The following is a 27729-nucleotide window of genomic DNA, read 5'->3' on the forward strand; positions in this document are numbered from 1 at the left end:
ACTTGCTCCCAAATGACCAATGTGGAAACTTATATTAATTATAAATGCTCGGCCAATAGCTCAGGCTTGTTACTAACTAGCTCTTACAACTTAACCCATTTCTATTCATCTGTGTGCTGCCCTGAGGCTAGTGGCTTTTACCTCTATCCCATTTTGTGTGTCCGACTCATTCGGTGTCTGGCTGGCGGCTCCTGACTCCTCACTTCTCCTTCCCAGCATTCTCAGTTTGGCTTTCCCGCCTAGCCTTTTTCTATTCATCTATTGGCCAATCAGCTTGTTTATTAAACCAATCACAGTCACAAATCTTCCCAGTGTACAAAGGGATTATTCCATGGCAGTGTGGTCTCCCTCCAACACCAGGGCTTCTCTGATCCTGTGGAGCACAAACCTGGCTAGACACCTGGGCGACAGGCACTCTGGGTGGCCCACAGTGTGTCCGCTGTTCCATTACGGGGGAGGCAGCTGACTTGGAAATGTTCAATCTCAGGCTGAGGTTGGCTGGCCTGGGCTTGGCCTTCTACTCCTTGGTAGGAGTAGATGACATGTGGTGTAGGTGAAGTTTTCCTGTCCCAACCACCTGCTTCCAAATGACCAATGTGGAGACTTATATTAATTATAAATGCTCGGCCAATAGCTCAGGCTTGTTACTAACTAGCTCTTACAACTTAACCCATTTCTATTCATCTGGTAGGACAGCCTTGAAGAGTGGTTCTGCCAGGGCAGGAGGGCCGTGGAGTGGCTCTACCAGTGTGGAAAAGTGAAGGGAGAGGGCAGGTGGAGGAAAAGGCAGCCAGGACACAAGCGACCCGGAGGCCGCTTAGGTGGCCCACAGCCCTTCCTGCTGTCTGGCTTTCCACTGAGATCACTGGTGAGTTTCCAGAAAAGGGAAGTGGGCGGAGAGACATCATGCAAAGTGGTTTCAGGACACACGCATCCTCTTGTCTCTCAGCCTGCCTCCACCCTGCCTGCTTTTTTCTCTTTCTTCTGCTCCACTACGCCTCCCTCCTGGACTTCTGCCCTGCTCCAACCCTGAGACCTTCTGCATGATCCAAGCAGGCTGGCTCGAGTGGACTAAAACCCCAGAGGGAGCTGTGGAGAGGGGGTTAGGTGCCATACTCAAGACCCAGAACCCTGGAGACCTGAGGTCCCCATCCAGGAACTCAGTCTATCATCAATGCCACTGTAGCAGTACAGGAAAAACTATTTCCTTCCGGTGGAGAAAATGAACTCTCTCTGGCTTGGGCGGAGATCTAGCAGTCAGCTGGGCAGGTCAATCCCTCGGCTAAGGGGCCATGTCTAGGAAGGTAGATATACCTTAAGCCATGCTAAGGGGACAGGAGAGACAACTGTTCCTCTAGTGAGATGATGCAGTTTCCTTCCCAGAATTCCCACACCCTAGCATGGCCGCTTTCTGGGTTGCAGCCGGATTACTGTGTAAGTCTTTTCGTCAGGAACAGCGTAGCTCTCCTTCCTTCTTCCTCATCGCTCTAAGCACGCTCTCTCTACCACCCAGGCTTCCTTACCGTCCCCGAAGCTTCCCTTCTTCCCTTCCTCTCTGCCAGTCAAACTGACCCAACTCTAGCGGCAGCTGCCGGGGATTGACAGCTTGCCGGCTTGGGGATTTTCTTTTAAACTCTAACAAAATTGTCCTCTGTAGAATCAGGTGCTGTCACCTTCATGGAGAGTCGTGAGGAGAGAATGAGGAAGCCTGGCTGTCCTTTGCTGACAGAGGGAGCCCGCCCCTTCTCTGCCCTGACCCTAGAGCATCTCTAGACAGGCCACGTTCCTCTCTTCCCAGCTCCGGCACACGGCAGCACACCGGTGCAGCCAAGCTTGGACCAGGCCACCCTGGACAGTGGGCATTTGGGGGCAGCAGTGTGATCCTTCTTTGCTTACAGCAAAGGTTTGGGGTAGGAAGGCAGGGGCTGGTGATGTATCTCTCAGGGCCAGGACACCCCTCAGCCAAGTCAGGTCCTCTTTGCCCTCCAGTAGAGTGTGTCGGAGCCGTGAGCCACCAGACCAGGGTAAGGAAGACAGGGTTCTAGTTCCCTTTTCTGGAGGAACCTCTGCCTCCAGGCCCAGGCCTGTTCTGTGCAGATATAGGCTCGGTACTTCCAGCCTCTCGATGAAGTCCCTCACTGAGCCCAGGCTGCCCAGGAAGGCTGTGCATGTCCCATGATGCCCCACCTCCCATTCCTCCACCTGCAGAGGTTCTGACTAGTCATTAACTCTGGGACCGGGGAATTGTGTTTTAAAGATTTCTACTTTCCACAGTTAGCATAAATGACTTCTGCGGCAGAGAAAGAAACTCAACGGAGTGGGGGGTTTCCTGGTTCTGTTCTGTTAACCGACGAATGAATGAATGGGACCGGAGAAAGAGACAGAGAAGCACTCGGCAATACAACCGCGGCAGGCCCCAGCTCATGTGTGGGTCAGGGTGGCACACACAGTGAGAAATGCCCATCCACCAGCGGTGGTGGCACACAGTAATAGTCCCTCTAGTGCCCTAAGGTCACTGGCGTTCCTAAACCCCAGCTGCAACACACCCCAGGGGGACACCGGCTCTGCCACCTACAACCTACAAGCACTGGTTCACTAGGATGCCTTTATTGGGAGATGTCTCAGTGGCAGGTTGGTGGGTCCGTGGGGACAATACACATCGAGCTGAACAGCGTAGGGCTATGGCTGTTAGGAGAGAGGGGAACCACCGGTGCCCGAGGAGTCTGGCATCCTGGACCGCGGATGGCAGGAGGGTATGTGACAGTGAAAAGCCACAACCAAGCCAAGGGCAGGCTGAGGTGCTTGGTGATGTCCATGAGGACGCAAGGAGGCTAAGGCAGCCGCCGAGACGGCACTCAGGCACCCTGTGACTGCTTGGGGCCCACACACGAGGGTCACCCCAGTGGCTTCTTACAGGCAGGGTCCTGTGTCACAGACAAGGCCACCGAGCCTTGTGCTCGCTCCCACATGTACCTGTGGAGACACAGATAGGCAAGAGTCAGGCAAGGCCGGAGCCTGAAGATCCCAGGGGAAGGGGGTCAGTTCCACCGTTTCAGAAAGTCCTGGCATGAACTCACGAGGTTCCAGCGGGCACCAGCAGGCTGTCGTCTGGGGCCAGGGCCACACGCTGTCCGCCCATTGTCACCGTAGAAGAGCCCTCCTGTGGAAGACCAGCAGAGTCAAATGGAGGCCGGTGAGACTGTGTTCAAGGCCAGCCTGAGTTACTCAGTGAAACCCTGTCTCAAAATAAGTGTGTGTGTGTGTGTGTGTGTGTGTGTGTGTGTGTGTGTGTGTGTGTGTGTTGGCGTTCAATGGAGGCTCTGGGTTCCACCCCCAACACCCCAAAACCAAACAGAACAACAAAAGAGTCGGGGGAAACTGATGGGTCTCAACACCCGCTTTAACATCCCCGAATCTGCCTTGCCAGGAGGCTCTGACAATATGGCCCACTGTGGGAGCCTGAGGCCCAGGAACAGCCCAATCTCCCTGGACAGGAAGTTGTGCCACCCTGTCCTGGGATCCCACTTGCCAGCTGCCACAGCCACACGTCCACATCCTTTCTTGGGCCTTTGCTGCTACCTTGTCCATGGGCGATGACCTGGTGGGAGACAAAGCAGACCTTGGGGGGTGGGGGGATCCTGCCCCATTCAGGAGATCATCCCGACCCTGGCTCTCAACCGCTATGACCTTCAAGGGGCAAGACTGGACAGTGCTGCAGCCTCACATATGACAAGTCTTTGCCTGTTAGGGATCAGAAAGGAGGGTCTCTGCCACCCGCCTGGTCATGACCACACACAGGGGCCCCTGCGGTTCCTCCTCAAGCATGTTACCTGCTCACATTCAGACACACTCACCCCAGCTCCCCAGATTTCCTCCACCCTTCCTGTGAGATGTTCAGAGTCTGACTTGAGAAAGAAAAGAGAGGCTGAGGCCGACCGGCCTCATGGCCACAGAGGGCTGGTGCTCCTGCTGGCTGTCCTAGGGGTTAACTAGGGGTTAATAGATATTTGCTATGGAAAACTAGAGCAGGTAGACAGGGCAGTGGGAGGATGCCATTCCACATGTGATGGGCAGAAGGTGCTTCCGGCTTTGTGTGCCTTTATCATAGCCTTACATAAGCTTTGGGTATCCCTGGCTCTGAAAAAGTGGTCCAAGCCTATGCTCAGTGGGCCTCCTGTCCTGGAGTGAGATTTTTCTTTCTTCCTCCTCCTCCTCCTCCTCCTCCTCCTCCTCCTCCTCCTCCTCCTCCTCTTCCTCCTCCTCTTCCTCCTCCTCCTCCATCATCATCATCATCATCACCACCATCACCATCATCACCATCATCACCAGCATGTGTGAGCATGTGACATGGATGTGTGAGCACACATGCATTGTTGATCAGAGGATGACCTACAGAATCAGTTCTCTCTTCCCACCTCTATGCGGGTTCCGATGATCAAAGGCCTGCACATTAAGTACTTTTATTCAGGGAACCATCTTGCTGACCTGGGGTGACCAACCATACAGGCGGTGCCATTGGCGAGTTACCGCACACGTGACTACCAGCATCCTTGGTGGTCTCCCTGTTACACCTTGTCCTCTGACCCAGCCTCAGGAAGGAAGGATGGCAGCTTTGAAATGCCACCCTAGCCTCCTCACTCAACGCCTGGGTGAAGCCCCTCTGTCTCTAGGACATGTCCCCTCCCTCCCTCAGTCTAGCTCAGCAGAGTTCCAGGAAGAGTTAGTAGTCCAGTTTTCATCCTAGCTTCCCCACCGAGCTCTGGCCAGCCTCAGCGGCCTGCAGGGCAAGGCTGTGTCAGTCCTCTGTGACTTTATGTTTCTCCCTTCCTGAGAATGTTCCATCACCTCCCTCCCTTCCTCCTGCGAACCTTTACACCTGCTTCACAATTCTACTTGGGGGCTGGAGAGATGGCTCAGTGGTCAAGAGCACTTGTTCTCACAAAGGACCCTCATGGTCGTTCATAAGCATCTGTAACTCCGATTCCAGAGGGCCCAACACCCTCTTCTGGCCTCCACAGGCACCAGGCAAGCATGTGGTGTGCTTACACACATGCAAGCCAATACACACAAACATAAAATAAATAAACCTACATTTTTTTTAAATTAAAAAATTCGATATATGCACACCACCTCCTCCAGGAGCCTTCCTTGACTTTTTCCCTGTCTCCTAGGATTTCCTGTGGTTTCTCTAGGAAATGAACTGTCACAGGATGGGCAGTGGTGGGTGAATTTGTCCCTAGCAAATGTCTTGTTCTTACCAAAGCCTGAGGCAGCAGCAATAGTCCATAAAAGGTCAGCTTTTAGGGTCTCCACACATTGCTGCCCAGTCCTCTACCACATAACTTTTTCCCTTGAGTTTCCAAGCTCCCGTGTGCCAAGAGCCCAGGGGTAGGTAAGTGGCAGACACCCAGGAAGCTGACAATGGGCGAAAAGCCTCCCACTCTAGTAAAGTGTCTGTGGGACTATAAAGCTACCAGAGAATTCCAGTCACAGAGACACCGTTCTCTCTGAGACAGAGAGGGGACAGGAAGGGCATTCTCAAGCCTCTAGAGTCTCAGTCTCTCTCTCTCTCTCTCTCTCTCTCTCTCTCTCTCTCTCTCTCTCTCTCTCTCTCTCTCACACACACACACACACACACACACACACACACACACACACACACACACACACCCCAGGTGCCAGATGGATGGTATTACCTGGGTCTCATAGGTGTCCCCGAACAGGCTGAGGGATGTGCCTGCCTGAAGCTCCCTGGAGTGGCCATCCAGCCATGCCTTCAGTGACATGGGCTCCATGACAGATCGAGTATTCATCGGGAATGGCGGCTCCTTGAGCAGCTGGTCTGTGCCAGCGACACAGTGATGAGCGGAGACCTCCAGGCTCAGCCCACCCAACCCCAGTAGGGCCGGGTCCCAGGAGCCCTAACTCAATAGCAGATATGGGTCTTGTGCGGCCTAAAGCTTGAACAGCCATATGGGGTTGCCGCTTGGTGTCATTTACTCAGAACTTTAAGTCCTGGGCGGAGGACTCAGGAAGAGGCGCCTGGGTCCCTGGGTCAAGACCCATCCCACTACAGGGAGGGAGAGAGGGAGAAAGGGAAGGAAAATGTGACTGTCGGAGGCCTCACCAGGGTCAGGCTTTCCTGTTCGGTACTGCTCAGAGCGGAAGAACCTGCGGGGACAGACAGACAGACAGACAGGAGAGGCAATGGCGGCATTCCTGTTAAGAGGCCAGCGAGGCATACACCATACCCAAGAGCCAGGACACAGTCACAGGCCCATCACACCTTCCCTCCCAACCCTGCAGGGCGTTTCATCCCATCCCCGAAGCGGGAGACTCTCTCTAACTCTCAAGCCTGATGGGTCCAGGCCAGTGGATGCTGCAGAACTGAAGGACAGTGGGGGTGGGGTGGGAATGGTGACTTACTCTTGGATGATGGGAGCCAACTGTGTCCCAAGGTCCTCACAGTAGAACCATTTCTCGAAGAGGACGTTTACAGTGTCCCCAACATAGTACCTGTCAAAACCGAGGTCAAGGTCATCCACTCCCCATCTGGGCAGCTTTGGGGCAGCTCAGTCTAGGCTGGGCTCTGGCTAAGGGTCCCTCTCTGAGCCCAGGCACTGTGTAGCTATGCGGCTTTGTCACATCTGTTGGCACAGCCCAGGGATCACACTTACACGGGGCATGTGCAAGGCAGGTGGAACTCTGGCCCGGAAGCAGAAGGAAGGACTCGGGAGGGCTTACACAGCCTAAACGTGGTTGAGCAGACTGCCCTCAACACAGAAGCCTGGAGAACATTCATTCCAAGTGTGTTTGTCTTCCGCAAAAGGAAGTCGAAGCTGAGCCCAAATCTCGGGGCAGCTTGAAGTTTGTTCTTTGGGCTCTGGGTTATCACACGCGGAAACCTGAGCAGCCAATGCAGCGCATGCGCACACGCATGCATCAACCCCCCCATGAGGGAAGGATTCTTCCATTTCAGAAGTCGGAGGTCACCTCTGCACCTTAGAACTTGTGCACAGCTCTGACTTTCTCTGGCGCGCGCACACACACACACACACACACACAGTCTTCAGTCACCCTTGCAACCACCCACATCCCGGCAGCCAGGGAACACCCGGGCAGGCAGAGCTGTGCTGTGCCACTGGCCCCTTAGGTGGGCAGCACCAGGCAGGGGCCGGGAGCAACTGCCACCAAAATGCCCGCTCCCTGAACCAGCTCCAGACCAGTCCAGTTCTGTGTCTGCTTTTCAACTCCCACCAGAAAAGCAGGGACAGCCCTACGGGGAGAGACAGGCTAGAGACCACACCATGCACCCACCCAGGTTCTACCCTGAGACGGAACTGGCCACCAGAAAGCTTCATTATGGGGCTGCAGTGCCCTTAGGAATGGCCTTCGGGGTGGCATTTTAATGTTGAGTCCCTGGCTTTTATTAAAGGTCAAAAGCAGCCAGATGAAATCCGTTATTGAATTTGCTGTAAAATGTTATTGAGGACACCAATAACTCACCGGAGTCTCCTTCATAAAGCACCTCAGAGAGACTCCTCTGAGAATTCAGGCCAGCGATCTGCCTATTCAATGGGCCATTATGCTGTAGACTATGGTACAGCCATTAGCAGTACAGATTTTTTTTTTTTAGGAACTTTTTAACAGTATGCGAAATACTCGTGAACTTTTTCAATGGGCGTGTGGTTCCAGTTAGGCAAATTGCGTAAATTCTAGAAGTCCGCAGTGCCTCAGGAATTTTTTTCTTTATTTATTGGGGGTGGGATGGGGCATGTGTGCACACCGTGGGATGGGTTGTGGAGGTCAGAAGAGGATTTTATGAACAACTTTCAGAAGTTTACGTCTTCCACCATGTGGATCCTGGGAGTCAAACTCGGGCCCTCAGGCTTGGCAGCAAGCACCTTGGTGTTGTGCTAGTTTCTCAATGGCTCTAACACCAACTCTTTTTTTTTTTTAACCAAACAAAGCAAACCTTAAACTCATGCATGTAACAAGACTGCATGGTTATGAGGGAGAGGTGTGAACAAAAAAAGGTCACTTCTTCACACCTAACTGGAGAATGGCAAAGGGCTTTCGCTGTGGGATGTTCTGTATGGCAAATGTGTTGCTCTGATTGGTCAATAAATAAAACACTGATTGGCCAGTGGCTAGGCAGGAAGTATAGGCAGGACTAACAGAGAGGAGAAAAGTAAGAGCAGGAAGGCAGAAGGAGTCACTGCTAGCCGCCGCCATGACAAGCAGCATGTAAAGATGCCGGTAAGCCACGAGCCACGTGGCAAGGTATAGGTTTATGGAAATGCTTTAATTTAAGATATAAGAAAAGTTAGCAAGAAGCCTGCCATGGCCATACAGTTTGTAAGCAATATAAGTCTCTGTGTTTACTTGGTTGGGTCTAAGTGGCTGTGGGACTGGCGGGTGACAGAGATTTGTCCTGACTGTGGGCAAGGCAGGAAAACTCTAGCTACAGGCTTTGGGATCTGTTTTCTTGGGGAGGGGGAAAAAGAAGAATGAAATGAAATTCCCAAACCATAAAATCCTCCTGTTAGTGGCAGGTCATTTTAATTTAGTTCATTTTGAATTCTTATGTTTCTAGACTTTGAGAAGGAATGTGTATAATTTCAACTCATTGAAAAATGAGTGTTTAAAGATGTCCATTATAACAGGATATGTGAGACAAAGTGTTCTGATTCTGGTGACTTATTGAGAAATTTAAGTTTTCTTTGAAAATTCAAAACCGGGTTGCTGGAAAAACTTTGGTCCTCTGATCTTGAGGGATTCCCTACTTTCAGAGCATAATAGTCTAGACCAGGGGTTCTCAACCTTCCTGATGCTGCAACACCCCCCTTTCTCCAGAGACAGGGTTTCTCTGTGTAGCTCCGGCTTGGCCTCAAACTCACAGAGATCCACCTGCCTCTGCCTCCCAAGTGCTGGGATTAAAGGCGTGTGCCACCACCGCCTGGCTTTCCAATAGTCTTAGATGACCCCTGTGAAAGGGTCTTTCAGCCTCCAAAGGGGTTGAGACCCACGGGTTGAGGACCACTGGTCTAGAGACTGATGGGGGGCAGGCAGGGGTTCCAGGGAAGTGGGGTGGAGTCTGACTTTCCCCTTCCATCTTGCTGATCCAGCATGGAAGCTGGCTTTGTATTTCTCTGTGATGCTGAGTCTAGCAAGTTATTTTACCTGGGCCTAGTTTCTTCTCAGTCCCGGGAGCTTTAGAAAGAGCACGTGGTAAAACAGCCCCCAGCCCCCCAGCATCATGGGGAATATAGGGTAAATAAATACACACAGAACCTCCTAGCTGGTGCCTGGCACATAGCTGTTGCTAGCCAGATGTTCATACTTGTTGTGATCTGGGGTAGAGACACATGTGTGCAGGCACCGGCCAAGGATAACTTCTGCAGGCCCAGGCTGCTGGAAGGAGCAGTGTTTGCCTACACCAGGACATGTGGCTTTCTAGGTTCCTTCATTCCTTGTCTGCACTGACCCTCCCCACCACCAGCTTCCTAGCGGACTTTTGGAAAATACAAATGCCAGTTCCAGCCAGCATCTTCATGTGTACCACAGAGAGCACTCCCCTCCCTCATGACCAAACCCACTTTCCCCTCTCTGGTTAGCCAGCAAATCCAGGTTCTCCATCAACCTCCTGTTGCCAAGCCCTCTAGTCTCTTGGTGGCCAGGAAGTGCTCTCTTGAGTCTATCATGGATCCTTCCTGCTATAGTTTTGAACTATGCCCCTCTGCTGTTAGCCCTCTGATCACCCAAGCCCCGCAAGGCACGAGCAATTACCTCAGCCCATCCAGCTCGCTCTCCAGCCGCCTCCTCTCAATCACCAGCCCCATGGTGTTGGCAAACCTCTGTGGGGAGTGGGGCACTCTGGCAGGCAGGAGGAATATCTGTGGGGATGGAGAACGGGAGTCCAGCAAGGCTGCACCCTTGAGGTCACCTCAGTGCCCTCAGCATGCTGGGTGACCCACAGGGCAGCAGGGAAACTCTGCCTTGTCCACCCTGGACCCTACTCTCCACTCAGCCTCTACCCAGGAAACCTGAGGCAATGTTTGTCTGTGCTCTGAGGAAGCCCAGACAAGAGGATGGGGCCTTTACCTTTCTCTCCCCTGGGGTCAGCCTCACCTCTCCCTGCCGAATGACCACATCCCGGTGTTTGCCCTGCTCCAGGACTCGGAGGACCATGTCTCCCTCCAGCTGGTAAAATACCTGTGGGAAAACCAAGAGCTTGGGACCTCCCTGATCCATCTTTTAGATCCTTAACTCCTGCCCAGGACCTGACCAGAAAACTGGAACAGCTTCCTGAAGACCTCAGGGCGTATGAACAGCTCCTGGGGCCCCTGTACCCCCTGGTCTAGGTCACAGACAAGAAAATTGGAGACATTCAGGGGTCACATCTGGAACATGTAGGTGACCATCAGAGTACCCAGGAGGTAACAGCAGGTGCCTGGCTGGGAGGTAGGATGTAGAAGGCTGGATAAGGAGCTTGCTGGAGACTCAGTGGCTCCACAGTAGAAATACTCCTTAACTTAGGCTGGGCTTTTTCACACTTGTCAGAATTCTTATAACCCCAACATCAACATTAGCCCCATTCTGAAAAAAATAAAGTTGAGGTTCAAAGCAGCTGGCCTAAGATGGTGGGTCCTGGAGTTGAAGTTGGGCGACTGTGTGTGATTCTGGGAGCCATTGAGATGCTCTGGCACTGGGCTGGGGAAGTTGGGAGCCTAGGTGGATGGAGTTGATGGCTGGGCTTTCTCTAGGGGACTCCTACTAAGTTTTCTATTCTATCCTAAAACCCCAATCAGTACTTAATGAGCTGGATGTGGTGACTCATGCCTCTAATTAGCAGAAGGATTGCATTGAGTTTGAGGCCAGCCTGGGCTATAGAGTGAGAGCTTGCCTCAAAAAAACAAGGCAAACAAAAAATTAATCCCAGAGGATTCTCATTACACAGTAGCCCATAGATAACGTAGGTGACAGTGTTCGTGGTTATGAGTGAGGCAAAGCTTTCTTTCTGCATATTTTATATTTTCTACAATGAACGGTATTTGCTTTCATTATTAAAAACAAGCCATATGATCTCCATGGCAGAATGTTTATTATATAATATGTATGAGGCTCTGAGTTTAAACCCCCACAATACACACACACACACACACACACACACACACACACTCGCACCTTATATGTTATTTAATACAAACTTAGTAGGTTTTCTCATAAGAAGCAATTGAGCTTGTGAGAGAGAGAGAGAGAGAGAGAGAGAGAGAGAGAGAGAGAGAGAGAGAGAGAGAGAGAGAGAGAGAGATCAATTTGCAGTATACGTCCTGGGTCATTTCATGATAGATGACAGGAGAGAGGAAGAGGTGTCTCAGGGTTGTGGGGAGAGGCCAGGGTCCCCAGGACCTGCTAATATCAGGAAAACTTGGGAGAAAGGAGCCAGGTTCAAACTCTTTCCAGACCGACTACAAGGTATTACCAGCCATTGATCAAAACTAGAAGGCAGAGGCGGAATTTTCCCGACCTGTTCCCTGCCCAGAGGCCTTCCCTGTGATGAGGGCGGGCCTGGCCTGCAGCCGAGGACAAACCCCTGACAGCAGAAAAATCAACAACAACCCTGGGCAATCCAAAAGGAAGTGTGCTCCTTGGGAAGTAAATGATGTTTGAGACCTAGGGCTAGCTGGGAGATTAAGTGTACCTGCTCACACAGATATTAAATTGAGTCTGCTTCTGTGACCTGGAAAGGACTTCACAGGGGGGGGGGGCAGGAATCGGTAAGCACCCACACCTGATAAGTACCTGCTCTGTGCACATGGCCTTTTTCCACAGGCAGAGGAACCTCATCTCCTTCCCAGTCAACTGTCCTTATTCTTGGCAACCACGAGAAAAAGCATGAAGTGGGCGAGTGGGTGAGTGGTGAGTGGGTCCAGGGCACCTAAGGACTGTTGCAGAGACCGGAGCTCAGGCAAGAAGGGAAATCCAGCTCAGCCCGTACCAGATACACTTTAAACATCACTCAGAGCGGCCCAGGCTCCGCAGATGAGGACAGGCATGGACAGAGAGGATGCTGACCCTCCGCTTTGCTCTGAGGCTGCCCAGGGGTGGCAAGGTACCAAACTCAGCCCTCCTGCCAAACATCAGGTCCAAACATCACAAGCCCAGCTCCAGCCAGACTTCTCTGAGCCACCAAGTGTCCCTCTTCATTGAAGCCAGCCCTTCTCATCTGTCAGCCACCAGATGAATCAAGACATGGATGGACCTGGGGACTCATAGACACTGTTTTACTTAGGGCTATCACTGCCGTGATGAAATACCATGACCAAGGCAACTTGGGGAGGAAAGGGGTTGTTTGGCTTATACTTCTATATCACAGTTCATTGTCAAAGGCAGTCAGGGCAAGAACTCAATCAGGGCAAGAACCTAGAGGTAGGAGCTGATGCAGAGGTCATGGCTTGCTTCCCCTGGCTTGCTCAGCCTGGTTTTTTTTTGTTTGTTTGTTTGTTTTTTTCGAGACAGGGTTTCTCTGTGTAGCTTTGTGCCTTTCCTGGAACTCACTCTGTAGCCCAGGCTGGCCTCGAACTCACAGAGACCCACCTGGCTCTGCCTCCTGAGTGCTGGGATTAAAGGTGTGCTCCACTGCTGCCCGACCCCAGCCTGCTTTCTAATAGAACCCAGGATGGCACCGCTCACAAAGGGCTGGGCCCTCCCACTAATTAAGAAAGTGCCCAGCAGGCTTGCCAGATCTTATGGGGGTACTTTTTCAGTCAAGGCTCCCTCCTCTCCGATGACTCTGACTTGGCTCAAGTTGACATAAACACCAGCTGACACAAACGCCCACCCGCCTGAGCAGCATGGAGAGACCCTGAGGTGAGCTGGGCAAAGAGAGATAGATGGGGGCCAGGCGGGGTGGACACTGACGGCAGACCTAACCGTTGAGTGGAGGTGAGGCCGACAGAGGCAACCAGGAAAGGCCAGCTGGGCCTCAATCGCCGCAGACTCTCAGCTATGGCCGGCCTCCCTTTCCGCTGTAGTTTTAGATTTTCACTTTTTTTTTTTTTAATCACAGGAAAAGTTCGCAGAGAAGTGTTCAATGGCCGGAGAAGGCCCAGGTCGGTGGAACTGGTTCTGCTCGGCTCAGGAGGCACTACTGCAGGGCTGTCGCCCTCTGCCTGCTGCTCTGGTGCCGGGCACACACCCTGGGCCCTCAGTATTTGCTGACAGAGCGACCTCAAGGGTTCACGGTGAACAGTCCTGGGTTGGTGTGCGGGATGCCAGGGAGGGGGGTGGAGGCTCAAACTCCAGAACCAGGTCTCCTGTCCCACCACCTCCTGATCTATACTGGGGGATCTGGGATCTGTCTGTCTCCGGGGAGGGACAGTAGTGGTTGTCTCCTCCTCCTCCTCCTCCTCCTCCTCCTCCTCCTCCTTGTCCTCCTCCTCCTCCTTTTCCTCCTCCTTCTCTTCCTCCTCCTCCTTCTCTTCCTCCTCCTCCTCCTTCCTTCTCCCTCCTCCTTGTCCTCCTCCTCCTTGTCCTCTTCCTCCTCCTTCTCCTTCCTCCTCCTTCTCTTCCTCCTCCTTCTCCCTCCTCTTCCTCCTCCTCTTCGTCCTTCCCTTCTTCAAACAAATTTCCATTTTTGCAGCCCAGGCTGTCCTTGAACAGGACAGGAGGTCCTCTTTGCCTCCCCTCCGGAGTGTTAGGATTACAGGTGTGCACCATCACACTTAACTATTGCTTGTTTTTTTTTTTATTATTTTAATGTAGCTTCCGTAAGTGAGCAGAGAAGCACAGAGTTCACTCTCCAGACTCCGAATCATCGTAGCCGCTAGCAACTCAGGACCTGTACGCCCTAGAAGTAAGGGGGGCCCACCTTGTTCCTACTCCTTCCTCAGCACTATCCATGCTCCCTTGTTACCTTTCCACCCAACATTTCCCTTCCGCGTCCTTGTGTCCTTAGACCCTTTGCTCCTTATGTGACAGACAGGGAGAGCCTGGCTTTTGGGGTCAGAGGTCCACGGAATCCCTCAGAGTCTGTGGCCCACACGGGAGGCCAGAGGAGAAGAACCATCCGTCTAGACCACCACATGTCCACGACAGTGGAGACCCCACAACAGGAGCCTGTCCAACACAGGGCCTCCCCGACAGAGTTCCCTGGGCACAAGGTAGTCAGAGGTAGACCTGCAGGCACCCCAATTCTAAGGCAGCCATCTCCCCTTCCTGTGGGAGTCATATTTGCTTTTCTCTGGGCCACTCGTTCTAGCCCTGGGGCAGAAGTGTCCGCTCCCCCACAGGTGGCAGCCGGATGGCATGGGCGAGCATCCACGACCTACCTCCTCACCCTCCTCGATGTGATAATCCTTCCTGGTATTGGGGCCTCCGACGAACATGACTTTGAGTTGCTCCTGGTGCCTGCAGGGAAGAGGCAAGAACAGGACCCAAATCAACTCCTGGGAGTGAGTGGAGGAAAGCAGGGACGGGTGGAGGCAGGAGGAGGGCGCGCATCTGGGAGAAGAACAGATCCCCCTCGTGGTCAGGTTGTTCCTCATGCATTTAAGTGTCTCCGAGTGTGGTTGTGTGTCTCTGTGCCTTCCACCCACAAAGAAGCGGCATGGAAGAGCATCACTCTTCATGGCCCCGGGCCACACTCAAGATCTCAAGGACAGGAGAACTGAGGGGGCCCTCACCTGTCTGCTCGTGAGACGATCCGCCACTGCGGACCATACACAGGGGACTCAGGAGACTGTGACATCTCCAGGGGAAAGAGACGTGTGTGTGTGTGTATGTGTGTGTGTGTGTGTGTGTGTGTGTGTGTGTGTATGTGTGTGTGATGTGTTCACACACAGGAGCCAGCCTCCTAAGATCAGTTTGGCTTTATTGCAATCTTGGGCATGTTAGTTGATGTTAATTGGGGTTTAGCTCCCTCATCTGGAGAGGCAGCTTTAATTCATTTCATAGGTTTTTTATTGTTATTATAATATTTATGTTCTGAATAGTTTCATGTTATATGGGAAGAGAAAACCTCATTTGGGGAATTCCCCCACCAGACTGGCCTATGAGCCAGACGTTTGATTGATGGTTGATGGGGGAGGGCCCAGCTTACTGTGGGGCAGTGCCATCCTAGGGCTGGTGATCCTGGGTTCTATAAGAAAGCAGGCTGAGGGCTGGAGAGATGGCTCAGAGGTTAAGAGCACTTGCTGCTCTTCCAGAGGTCCTGAGTTCAATTCCCAGCACCCACAAGGTGGCTCACAACCATCTATAATGAGATCTGGTGCCCTCTTCTGGTGTGCTGGTGTACATGCAGGCAGAATACTGTAAACATAATAAATAAGTAAATCTTTAAAAGAAAAGAAAAAAGCCGGGCGGTGGTGGCGCATGCCTTTAATCCCAGCACTCGGGAGGCAGAGGCAGGCGGATCTCTGTGAGTTCGAGGCCAGCCTGGGCTACCAAGTGAGTCCCAGGAAAGGCGCAAAACTACACAGAGAAACCCTGTCTTGAAAAATCAAAAAAAAAAAAAAAAAAAGAAAAGAAAAAAGAAAGAAAGCAGGTTGAACAAGCCAGGGGGAGCCAGCCAGTAAGCAGCACCCCTCCATGGCTTCTGCTTCAGTTCCTGCCTCCAGGTTCCTGCCTTGGCTTCTCCCAGTGATGACCTCATGAGCTGTAATTTACATGTGGAGGTCAGAGGATAACTTTCGAGAGTCAATTCTCTTTCCATCACATGGATCTTAGAGATGGAGCTCAGGCCTTCAGACTTGTGAGAGCAAATGCCTTTTCCTACTGACCCATCCCTTTAGCCACTTTTTTTTTTTTTTTTGCCTTTTATTAATAGACTTTACTGAGATACATACAAAAAGCTCTTGAACAAGTTTAGTTGATAATTACCTGCCCCCAGTCAGAATGCGAAATCTCTCTGGGGGTGTTACAGATTGAATCCCCTGACTGGTCCAAATCCTTATATTGGAGTCCTAACCCCCCGGGCCTCGGAAGGTGAACTTATTCGGAAACAGGGCTGTTGCGGGGTTAGAAAGTGGTAACGGCGTGAGCTTCACGTCACACCACACAGCCATAGCATTTGGGAGCTGGGTGTGAAGCTCAGAGCCTGCCTGAGGTTCATACCCATATTGTTGCAGTGGGGGACAATCTTGATGGGACACAAGAGAGAGACAACGCCTTGAGGAAACAGGAGTCCCGGCCAGGAGGGAAGGACAGTTCCAGTTGCCTTATGATCTGCTCAGTGCGATATAAGTGAGGTTTTACAAGCAGGAGTGTGGACATGGAGACTCACAGCAGGGGAAGGTCTGTGAAGATGAACGTGGATGCTGGGTTCATGCATTTGAAACCAAGGAACGCCACTGATGCCAGCCAAGAGCCAGAAGCTAGAGCCAGGCATGGCACAGACGCACCATGAAAACCCAGCCCTCCCAGTGATGGAGGTTACCTCCACAGACTTGTTCATACCGACTGACATCCCCTCTCAACAGAATCTCAGTCTGTCAGTTTGCTGCCTGCCCTATCCCCAAAGTCCAGAGCATCGGGGTGCTCAGTGAATATCTGCTGACTGAATAAGGGGAGGGCCTATGGCTGTGATGGTTAACCTGGGGAGTTCTAGAGGGCTGGAAGGCTGGGGGGTGGGGCTGGGGGCAGGGTAGTCACTACTGACCCGGCTGATAGGATCAGAGCTGTGGTCCTGGGCTCCAGAGGGGGAGGAGTTGGAGGAGTGTGAATGAGAGATTACAAACCGAGATGACATGGGGGAGACAGCAGAGGCAGAAGAGAGAGCCGAGAGCCGGCTTCAAGGGGCGGTGTCGTCTAGACATGGGGGTATTGCGTAGTGACCAAGGGTGTGCGTGGACTTTGTAGTCAAACTGTTTCTGGGCTTGCGCTGTGGACTCTGTCCCTCGCTAGCTCTGTGACATTTGGGAAAGTTACTTATTAAATCCCACCCCTGTGGGGGCTACTGAGATGATGTGAATATACTTGGCCTAAATCTTCCTGTCAGAGTCAAGTGGCTGCAGCTGTCTGGGTTAGGCCATCACCCCCCATTGGAAATGACTTAAAGACCTACAGATATGGTGATTTGAGGTCTGGGGTGATGTTGCAAGAAGCTGTGGAAATGAGGGAGGTGGGGTGGTGGTGGTGGAGGGGAAGTCTGAGATGAAAGGCAGCCTGAACAGGTCAGTCCCTGCTGTAGGTAGAGGAGGCCTGGGAGGGCCTTGAGCCCTGAATCAAGAACCCTCATGGCTAGGGTAGCTCAGTTTGGAAAAGTCCTTCGTAGTATTCAAGAGGCCCCAAGTTCCACCCCCAGCACCTCAGAGAGAAGGTGTGGTGGTACACACGTATAATTCTAGCACTTGGGAAGTGGAAGCAGGAAGATTGGGTGTTCAAACCCACCCTTCGCTACATAGTGAGTTAAGGCCAGCCTGGGCTATGGGCGCGCATGCACGCGCGCACACACACACACACACACACACACCATACAACCATGGCTTCAGGGTTTGCCAGTGTTGAGGTGTGTGGTTCAGCAGTCTCCAGGTCCTGAGTTCTCATGTGGGGTATTGAAAACCATGCTTTTCCCAAGGGGTGTATGGTTGCTTTCAGCCATGGAAGGGATGTCACATCCTGCCTCAACTCTCACAGCCTCAGAGACACTCAAGCAGGTCTCAGAAGTCAAGGCCACCGGCTGTGCTGCGGTCTCCGGAAAGAGGAACAGACTGAGGTAGTGAAACCTGAAAGAGCCAGTCCTCACCCTCCCCTGAAAGCACCAGACAGAGGGGTGGAGAGGGAGGGGAGGGTCGAGGGAGGGGGAGGAGGGGGGGGGAAGATGAATAAGAAAAGGGGTGGGTAGAAGTCACCACCGGGGTGCTGGGGACTCACATAAGCTTGTTGCAAACCGGGGGCTGGAAGGAGGCCCGATTCTCTTCTACCCAAGACTTCACTCTCACGCGGTGGCGCTCCATGGTCTGCAGGCAGGACTCTCCGGCCCACCGCGAGTGGACAGGCAATCGGGCAGTTGGAGAGGTCAGTCTGCCCAGCCTCCTGTGGGCCACCTCATTAATTAACCTCCCCGGGAGGTCAAAGAGCAGAGCAAGCCCCTGCCATCCCGAGGTGTGGCTCTTGGGTCTGAGCCCTTATGCCCTGAACATCCCTGCCTCTGCTCACCGAAGAGGGCGGGCCCTCCAGAGCCCCAGACCAGACCTGCCTCCTAGGACCTGGCCAGCGTCCTCCGAGCACCCTGTTGCCCCGGCCCAAAGAGGGATTCTGGTGCACGCTCGCCCCATGTAAGATGCAGGATGCCGGACTTTCCGTTTTTCTAGGGACCCCCGCCCCTAAAGAAATATTGTGATAGGGAGAATAAAAGTTTGAAAATCCGAGGCTTTGAACACAAGGTGCGCTGAGGGCGACAGGGAGCGCACGGAGACCATCACTGGAGGCAATTCACGGGGGCATCGGTCTCCTCGGGAGCCCTGAGGTCAAGGCCGGTGTCTTGCAGAGTGTGGTTGGCTAGACACTGGGCTCTGTGTGGGTGGCGGCTGCAGGTGCACCCTGCTTTGCAGCCGAGGCCGGGGCGGCTGAAGCAGTCTCAGCACGGAGTAGTAGTGGGTAGGAATGAGGTGCCCCATGCTGTTCTGAGCTCTTTGTCGCCTCCACTGGGAATCGAACCAGAGTCTTCAGTTTGCTAGGCAAGCTCTGCCACTGCGCTTCCCTATCCCTCCAGCTCCCTTGCATGTTCTGTTTGGGTTTTGTTATTGAAACGAGGAATCACTTTGTAATCCAGGATGTTGGCCCACTTGCTATGTAGCTCAGGCTAGCCTCAAACTCTGTCCTCCCGCCTCAGTGCTGGGATTACGGACGGGCGCCACCATAAACTCACAATCTGCGCACCCTTGCACGTCTTAAACCACCCATGTATGAAGAATTTTGCAGGTGAAGATGGCCCTGGGTGTTCTAGTCTGTCAGACTAGAGGCTCTTCAGCTCAGGCTGTCCTAGGGCGGACCTAGATCTAAGTGTGAGAATAAGGACGGGGTGAAAGTGGGGTTTGTGGGGGTGGGGGTGGGGCATGACCATCTGCCTTTCCCCTTTCCCTCCGGGACTCAGAATTCTTGGAAAGATTGGAAGGGAGTGAACGATAGGAAGAGGGAGGGAGGGAGAAGAAACTGTCTCAGGCCTCCGACACCAGAAAGCAGACTACGGAATACAACAGCGATTCTTAACCTGTGGGTCACGCCTTTGGGGGTCCAAGGACCCTTTCACAGAGGGTCACATATCAGATATCCTGCAGATCAGATATTTACATTAACGATTCATAACAGTAGCAGGATCGCAGCTAGGAAGCAGCAACAAAAGTGATCCTATGGTTGGGGGTGGGGTGGGGGGTGTCAGCACAACATGAGGAAACGTATGTGGGTATTAGGAAGGTTGAGAGCCACTGGACTGGAGGAATCTCCCTCTGTGGCACTCTTGCCCACCTGCCCCTGTCTGCAGCCAACCACGGGCAGCTTCTCTACTTCCCAGACTTAAAAGCTCCCCTGGGGCTAAGTCAAAACCCAGACAGATACTCAGCCAGCGTCTCACCCACCTGGCAGGGACTTTCCTGTTTCCTCTCGACCACCCTTCCCCCTTTTGCAGCCTTTATCTTTTTAGTTGTTTATTTAGCACGTTTTAGCTAAGTGTTTCCTTCTTCTTTGGTACCTAAATAACTCCAACTACCTTCTTTATGTTTCCTGTCTTCAAGTAAACAGAGGGGGTGTAAACAAAGAGAGGGCGGGGACCTACGGTGTGTTAGGTTCGCTTTGAGTATTGTTAAAGGAGGGAGAGGTGGGTAGGTGGGTGGGTGAATTCACACCAGCGGCGGGGGGGGGGGGGGGAGCTCCTGTGAAACCAGCAGATGTTCTGTTACATACTACAAAATGGTAGTTACCCTGGATTTTAATTGATGCAATCAAATAATGTGAATGAGAGCTGGGTGGTGGTGGTGGTGGTGGCTGGCGGGCGCCCAGCACTTGGGAGGCAGGGCCAGGCGGATCTCTGTGAGTTCAAGACCAGCCTGGTGTACAGAGGGAGATCCAGGACAGGCACCAAAACTACACAGAGAAACCCTGTCTCAAAAAAAAAAATTTTTTTTTTTTTTTTGGAATAAGATACAGTTGTATAATCACCATCAAGATGCCCTCTGTTTTGGACTGTGTAGATAATACACATTTCTAGGGTACCGTGGGCAAGCCTCCTCGTTATCTGGATGGCTTCCGCATCAAAAAAGCCAACAGCTCTCCTCTTACCCATGTGTTCTGGCATTGATTAGTTCTTGATTGACTAGGGCCTTCTGGATATTGATCGGTTCTAGTTTCTGGATTTTACCTGCTTGTATTAGTTACTTTGCTTACTGTGGGAACACCAGGGGTCTATTTTGGCTCCAAGTTTGAGGGTACAGTCCCTTGTGGTGGGGACGGCACAGTGGCAAGAGCTGGAGGCAGCCAGTTATGTTAACAGTCAGGAAGAGTAGGAAAACCAATGCTGGTACTCATGCCCCCCCCCCCCCTTTTTTTGAGACAAGGTTTCTCCGTATAGTTTGGTTGGTGCCTGTCCTGGATGTCACTCTGTAGCCCAGGCTGGCCTCGAACTCACAGGCCTGGCTCTGCCTCCCGAGTGCTGGGATTAAAGGCGTGCGCCACCACCGCCCAGCTCCTCTTCCCCTTTTTTTTTTTTTTTTTTTTTTTTTGGTTTTTCGAGACAGGCTTTCTCTGCGTAGCTTTGCGCCTTTCCTGGAGTTCACTTGGTAGCCCAGGCTGGCCTTGAACTCACAGAGATCCGCCTGGCTCTGCCTCCCGAGTGCTGGGATTAAAGGCGTGCGCCACCACCGCCCGGCATCCTCTTCCCCTTTTTATTCAATCTGAAACCCCAGCTCACAGACTAGTGCCATCCACATTTTAGTGTGAGCCTTCCCAGCCCAATTAACGAGAAACTCCCTCACAGACGTGCTGGGAAGCTTGTTTCCATGGTGATTGTAAATCCCATCAAGTTAATAATCAAGATCAAACATCAGGCTGCTCTCAAGTTGCCACTTCTTCCCTCTATGCAGGAGTTCACCCGTGGCGTGGAATCAGAAGGAAACAGCATCTACTCTGGGCTCCTAGCCTATCAAGGCATTCCCGCTCGCTGGGTGGGGTCTTGCCCCACCCCCTGGATTGCATGGTGAGCCAGGTCACACAGAGCTTTAGATACCCCCTAGGTTTGGCTGAACATGGCTGTTGATAACCAGCTGATCAATAGACTGAGCCAGTGTGTCAGCTGCTTAGACCCCCTTGGTCTTTCTGTCTCCCTTCATTCTCCATACCCCCTTCCATATACTCATCAAATACTTAAGAACAAATAGCTTCCTATGGATAAAAGGAATACCTCATGAACTATGCTGGTGAATAGGGGGGAAAAGCAAGCCAAACTCAGAGTCTTCTATTGTACTCTTATAACACAGTTCAATTCTGTAATCCTAAATGTGTGGGGTGTTTCTCCCAACCTGCACACAAGCAGGAGTGCCTGCTGGACACCAAATCCATTCTTATCTGCAAGGAGACAGCATCAGACCCTACAGGCTGAGGGCTCAGCCCCATAAGACTGTCCCCAACTTCAGGCCAGCGGCAAAGAAGGTAGCCGGCTACAAATTGGGATTTCTGAGGCTGATTCCAGAGATTTGTAACTGCCTAGGCGTCATCTGGCACACTGCTGCCCCCCTGTGCAGAAGTCTGGGCTAGCATCCTCGAGGATGAGAGGCTGAATGAGAGGAAGTGGCCAAGGGCCATCTGGGTTAGCTCTGCTTAGATGACCCCAGGGGAGGCGGCTGATCTGCCTTGCAGAATGCAGTTCAACTCACTGACCCGGTGCATCAGGAGCCAGTGAAGTGGTTACGGCTGCATGTCATTAAATTGGGGGTGGCTTCGGTTAACTGAGACCACAGGTGTGGGAGTTTCCATGGCCATTCAGTGTCATTTTGTTTTAGGTATACTCTAACAGGACCCGAGACCTTAGCACAAGTGACACCATGTTGGAGGCACCATTCTGATCTTAGAACCCAGCATGTAGGTCCCAAAATGGGAACAAAGACCCGATCCATCAAAGACCTAGTCCATAGTTCCGGGATCTGGGAAAGTCCCTCGAGGTACGAACCTTGCTTTTTGGCTTCTGTAGTTCTATTTCTCACTAACTGTTCTTGCTAACTGAAGTGTTAACCTGGATGTAGTATGTGTCCGTGCAGAAAAGGCAAAGCACGCTGGGCGGTGGTGGCGCACTTGGGAGGCAGAAGCAGGCGGATCTCTGTGAGTTCGAGGCCAGGCCAGCCTGGTCTACAGAGAGAGATCCAGGAAAGGCGCAAGGCTACACAGAGAAAACCTGTCTCGGAAAAAAACAAACAAACAAACAAACAAAACAAAAACAAACAAACAAAAAAAAGAAAAGGCAAAGCACAGTGGGGGTTGGGCCACATGATTTGGGCAGGTCCCCCATGCAGTCACTGGCTGGCAATGAGGACTTTGCATTTTAAGAGAGTCTGTGCATTTTCAGGGGTAATCACCTTGCATCGATGACTCTCATGAATGACACATAGCAAATCTGGTCTGACAAGCTTGATCTTTAGGAGCTGGGTCCATGCCTTCCATATTTAATTATTGATATAATTGTGTTGCCAAAAGGAAGAATTCTTTAGGCCTGCTATAGCAAACAGAGTTTATTTGGACAAGGAAAACAAAACAAAACAATTCCTAAATGAAGCAGCTCCAAGAACAGAGAAGGTTCTGAGAATGGCAACCAGCATTTAAATCTAAGGTGTTTGCAAAGCAAGGGAACTTACATACACACACACACACACACAAATTAATAGACTGTTGATGTAACCAACCGTCTTATTAAATAAGAAACACAGAAACAATGTAAAAGAGAAAGCCGAGAAGTCGGAGCTCAGAGCTAAAATCTCACCCTTCCTCCTGCTGTCCCAGCTTCGCGAAAAGAGACCTACTTCCTCTCGGTTCGTATTTTTAAAGTATGTTGTTCTGCCTTCTCATTGGTTGTAAACCCAAACACATGACTGCCTCGTCACTGTCTGAATGTACAGCCCCCTAGGTCTTAAAGGCATATGTCTCCAATGCTGGCTGTATCCCTGAACACACAGAGATCTTATGGGATTAAAGGCGTGTGCCACCACCGCCACACTCTTGCTATGGCTCTAATAGCTCTGACCCTGAACACACAGATATCTATGGGATTAAAGGCGTGTGCCACCACCGCCACACTCTTGCTATGGCTCTAATAGCTCTGACCCCCAGACAACTTTATTTATTAACATACAATCAAATTAATATTTCAGTATAAATCAAAATAATATTTCAATACAATTAGATTACCACCACAATAGACAGCTGCTTAATACATTCCAGGACCTCCCAAAGCCAATGAATCCCAGGTCCTGCCTTCAAACTCTACCTACACTGGCTTGGTATATTGGGCCAAATATTGGTCTCCACTCCAAGTTCATGGCCTTCTGCAGATATTATTGGCAGGACTCACGCCAGCATCTTGTTTTGGGTTTTCCAACGATTATACTGTGATGGTTTTCCATTGATGCTATGACACAAAATTAGTGGTTTAAAATACTGCCAGAAAGCCAGGCCTGGTGGCAACGGCCTAGCTACTAGAGGCTGAGGCGGGATAGAAAATTCAAGGCTGTTTGGGCTACTGAGGAAGTCCAAGGCTGACCCGGGCAACTTAGGGAGATTATGTCTCAAAAATAAAAGAATGTTAAAAGGAAGGCAAGATGGCTCAGTGGGCAAAGTTACCTGCCACCAAGCCTGATGACCTGAGTTCAATCCCTGGGACCCACATTGATGGGAGGCGAGAACTGAGTCCTGACAATTGTCCTTTGGCCTCCAAATACGTTCTGTGATGCAAAGATCAATAAATAAACAAATTAGATAAATGCATTTAAATTTTTTTTTATTTAAAGGGGCAGAGGATAAAGCTCAGTGGCAGAACACTCACCTAGTATGCATGACGCCCTAGATTCAGTCTCCAGCCCTGAAAAGAAAAAGAAAGAAACGATGCCCTACCACATAGGTCAATTTACAATCTTTAGTTCTGGAGCCCAGGAGTCTGAACAGGGCTCGCAGGTGAAAGTCTAGGGATGGTTAGGGCTGCACTGACCTGTGTCTTTTCCACATTCTGGAAGCCGCCTGAATTCCTTGGCTCGACCAATCCTGCTGTTATGGATGTGGGACTCTCAGTTCTCTAGCAAGAGAACAATTGAAGCAAAATTTTATTATTTTTATAAATATTTATGAAGTGGGTGGTGTGGTCATGGGGTAAGCTGATCCCTTCCCCTCTCAAACCGTAGTAGACAGGATCTCCCCTTCAGGAAGATTTCTCTCACGCTCCTCTAGAAAAACCCACGAAGGGAGAGTCAAGGGCCACAGTGCAAACGATGTTCTAATGAAGGCAGGGTCTTGTGGATGTAGACCCTTCACTATCGCACACGTGTGAAAAATGCCCTGGTGCTTTGCTTTCCTGTTCTAACAGAAACAACCCAAGTGCAGCCCCGAGGACTTTTCACCGAGAGAGGCCTTGCAGTTGAGGGTCAGAGGCACAGTTCCCAAGGTCCAGCTGCAGTTGTCCTTGGAAACCTCACATCTAACTCCCTGCCCAACACTCTCATCCTCTGTTGAGGCACACCCCTCCATCCTGTGTTTCTGTTACCATTGCGACTCCTCTGACTCTTCATCCTCCTCCTCTCCATCACGAGAGTCCCAGTGAGTCTCTAAGACCCACTCAGATGAGCCACGGCCATCTCCCCATCCTGTGTCTTCACCTACAAAATCCCCTTGAAGGTGTAAGATAATGTACGTGTGGATTCTAGGGGCTGGGATGCGGAGATCTGGGGTAGAGGAAGATGGAAGGTGTAGTGGTGAGCCGTGGTTGTCAACTTGACAGAATCTAGAGTCACTTAGAATGCAAGCTTTCAGGAACACCTGCGAGGAATTATCTAGACCAGTTCTTAACCCGTGTGTCATTTAGTCCCCTTTCACAGGGGTCACAGATCAGATATTTACATTATGATTCATACCAGTAGCAAAATTGCAGTTACGAAGTAGCAACAAAAATAATTTTATGGTTGGGGGGTCACCACGACATGAGCAACTGTATTAAAGGGTCACAGCATTGGGAAGGTTGAGAACCACTGCTCTAGATTAAGTTTAGCCTCTGAGAACATGTGCTGGTTAGGTTTTTCCTTTTGTCAACTTGGCACAGACTACAGTCATCTGGGAAGAGGGACTGATGAATTGCCTCCATCAGACTGGCTTGGAGGCAATGTTTGTGGGCATCTTATTGCTTAATGATTGACAGAGGAGGGCCCAGCCCACTGTGGGCGGTGTCACCTCTAGGCAGGTGGTCCTGGGTTGTGTAAGAAACTAAGCTGAGCCAGCCATGGAGAGCAAGCCAGTCAGCAGATGGCTCTATGGCTTCTCTAACAGTTTCTGGTTCTAGAACCCTGCCTTGAGTTCCTGTCCTAACATTCCTCCGAGATGGACTATAATCAGGATGTGTAAGCCCAGTAAACCTTTTCCTTCCTGAGATGCTTCTGGTCATGATCTTTATCACAACACTAGAAATCAAACCAAGACTGAATGTCTGTCGGGGATTACCTTGACTAGGGAAAACACACCCACTGTGGGTTGCCGTTTCCCTGGGCCACCCTGGAGACATGAAAAGGAGGAAGTGTACTGAGCACAAGCACCCATTGCTTTCTGCTTCTTGATTGTGAGTACATGATGCCTCGAGCTCCCGCTGCTGTGACTTAGCCACCACAATGAACCAAGAACTGTGAGCCCCAAATCCCTTCCCCCTATCAGTTGTTTTTATCGGGGTGTTTTATCACGACAACAGGGAGAGTAATTAAGATAGAGGGCAGTGGTCTGTGTAGCACACATCCTTTCTTTCTTCTCTTCTCTTTCCTAATCTATCAAGATGCTCATAGTTGCTAGTAATGGAGACTCCAATTAAACACTAGCTTAAGGGCTGTTGAGTTGTTCCAGTGGGTATGGGAGCTTGCTAAAAAGTCTGATGACCTGAATTGGATCCCTGGGATCCACAGAGTAGGAGATAACCAAGTTTACCCCTCCCCCACACTACATAAAAATGTCATTTAAAAAATTAAAAATGTGGGGCTAGAGAGATGGCTCAGCCATTAAGAGCACTTGTTATTCTTGCAGAGGGTCCAGGTTTGGTTCCCAGTATCCACATGGTGGCTCACAGCTGTCTGTACCTCCAGTTCTGGGCGATCTGATGCCCTCTTCTGGCCTTTAATGGCACCAGACATACACATGGTACACATACACGCTTGCAGGCAAACACTTATACACACAACAAATCAATCTTAAAAATACAAAGAACAAACAAACAAAACAAGCAAAGGAAAGCACTTCAACTATCAGGAAGGTTAAAGGCTCGTGTGACATGGTACCAAAAGGGTGTTGCTCGAAGGCGTAACGGAGGAGAGGAGACCACCCTGAATGCGGCTTGTGTCCAGTATTCTGTGACAGCAATGAGAAAAGTGACTGACACACTCCTACTCCTGGTGGCTGAGGAGGGTTGATTACCCACAGCGTTGCCTCTGGACCATGCCCATCCCTGGCACTGCAGGCATCTCATCTGCTGGGGAGGCTGCAGAGTGGCTTCTATCATGTTAGCAGCATCCTTCTGATCATCCTGCTGGATGCAGGTCGTTCCCTCCGAGCCTCTAGGAGATCAAACTGCCACCAAGTGAGAGCCAGGTGTGTGTGCTGGCCCTGAGAGGCTCGCACGCCCATACTTGGGCCCGTTACTGGGATAAAAACGGTAGTTAATCAGGAGATGTTGTTTGGATCTGGTGTTTCCAGGTTCTCAGCCTTTCCTTCAAGGAACTGAAATGAAGACAGAAACAAATAGCAAAGTAGAAAGGGGGGCTTTGTTCAAAAGCAAAGCAATAGTACAGACCGGAAACACCCCGTCAAGAGTGACAGTGGGTCACGTGAGTGAGAGTACTCCAGGGTTCAGGGCCTCCCTTTGTGGGATTATGAGTGTGTGCCTTTAAAAAAAATCATTTATTTATTTAATGTGTGTTTTGCCTTCATGCATGTATGTGTTCTACCTGCCTGGTGTCTTCATCAGATCCCCTGGGACTAGAGTTACAGATGTTTGTAAGCCATGTGGATGCCAGGAACTGAACCTAGGTCCTCTGGGAGAACAGCAAGTGCACTTAACTACTGAACCATCTCTCCAGAACCCAGGGGACCCCAAGATCCTATCATTCCTCCCTCTTCATGACATGGTTCCACATGATTTGGATGAGAGTGGATGTGTGTGGAGTCTCAGGAGGTTAGGGCACTGTGGGCAGTGCCAACCTTGGCATTTCTTGTAGCCTAGGTGTCATGGGTTGCCCAAAGTCATTAAGTCACATACACAATTAAAAAAAAAAAAAAAAAAAAGCCCAGCCGGGCGGTGGTGGTGGTGGTGCACGCCTTTAATCCCAGCACTCCGGAGGCAGAGCCAGGCGGATCTCTGTGAGTTCGAGGCCAGCCTGGTCTCCAAAGCGAGTTCCAGGAAAGGCACAAAGCTACACAGAGAAACCCTGTCTCAAAAAACCAAAAAAAAAAAAGCCCATCAACCTGAGTTCAATTCCCAGAGTCCACAGTGGAAGGAGAGAGAGGCCCTTG

At 51.2% G+C, this 27729-nt stretch overlaps 1 protein-coding gene and 1 long non-coding RNA gene across 6 annotated transcripts; one reads left to right on the forward strand and one right to left on the reverse strand.

The window, feature by feature from the left end:
* Window positions 1-2591: 2591 nt before the first annotated feature.
* On the reverse strand, window positions 2592-18121 carry Haao (3-hydroxyanthranilate 3,4-dioxygenase). Of its 3 annotated transcripts, XM_006990504.4 has the most exons (10): window positions 17875-18117; window positions 14334-14412; window positions 10132-10215; window positions 9790-9896; window positions 6427-6516; window positions 6128-6171; window positions 5697-5842; window positions 3530-3598; window positions 3078-3160; window positions 2592-2973 (listed from the first exon to the last, which is right to left on the reverse strand). In XM_006990504.4, the coding sequence occupies exons 1-10, from the start codon at window positions 17955-17957 to the stop codon at window positions 2895-2897; spliced, it is 864 nt and encodes a 287-aa protein (XP_006990566.1). In that variant the 5' UTR covers window positions 17958-18117; the 3' UTR covers window positions 2592-2894. The 3 variants fall into 3 exon arrangements, with proteins under 3 accessions (XP_006990566.1, XP_042122955.1, XP_076414900.1); XM_042267021.1 differs by lacking the exon at window positions 10132-10215 and having other exon boundaries at window positions 17875-18121; XM_076558785.1 differs by lacking the exon at window positions 3530-3598 and having other exon boundaries at window positions 17875-18121.
* Window positions 16747-27493, forward strand: LOC121825010 (uncharacterized). 3 transcript variants are annotated; one of them, XR_013047007.1, is made up of 4 exons: window positions 16747-17072; window positions 17638-17716; window positions 21078-22151; window positions 27200-27493. It is a non-coding gene; the product is annotated as an uncharacterized LOC121825010 (long non-coding RNA). The 3 variants fall into 3 exon arrangements; XR_006067039.2 differs by lacking the exon at window positions 27200-27493 and having other exon boundaries at window positions 16749-17072; window positions 21078-22275; XR_013047008.1 differs by lacking the exon at window positions 27200-27493 and having other exon boundaries at window positions 16752-17072; window positions 21993-22275.
* Window positions 27494-27729: the final 236 nt, after the last annotated feature.

The sequence above is a fragment of the Peromyscus maniculatus genome, chromosome 22 (genome assembly GCF_049852395.1).
Source record: "Peromyscus maniculatus bairdii isolate BWxNUB_F1_BW_parent chromosome 22, HU_Pman_BW_mat_3.1, whole genome shotgun sequence".
Classification (NCBI taxonomy): domain Eukaryota; kingdom Metazoa; phylum Chordata; class Mammalia; order Rodentia; family Cricetidae; genus Peromyscus; species Peromyscus maniculatus.

What these genes read in the sequence shown, in the direction of transcription:
- Haao (XM_006990504.4), bottom strand. Translation starts at nt 17,957, where the DNA reads ATGGAGCGCCACCGCGTGAGAGTGAAGTCTTGGGTAGAAGAGAATCGG. An exon ending in ACGTGTGGCTGTGGCAGCTG is followed by an intron (nt 3,161 to 3,529) that starts GCAAGTGGGATC and finishes GGTCTTCCACAG; the next exon opens with GAGGGCTCTTCTACGGTGAC. An exon ending in CTGGTGCCCGCTGGAACCTC is followed by an intron (nt 2,974 to 3,077) that starts GTGAGTTCATGC and finishes GTGTCTCCACAG; the next exon opens with GTACATGTGGGAGCGAGCAC.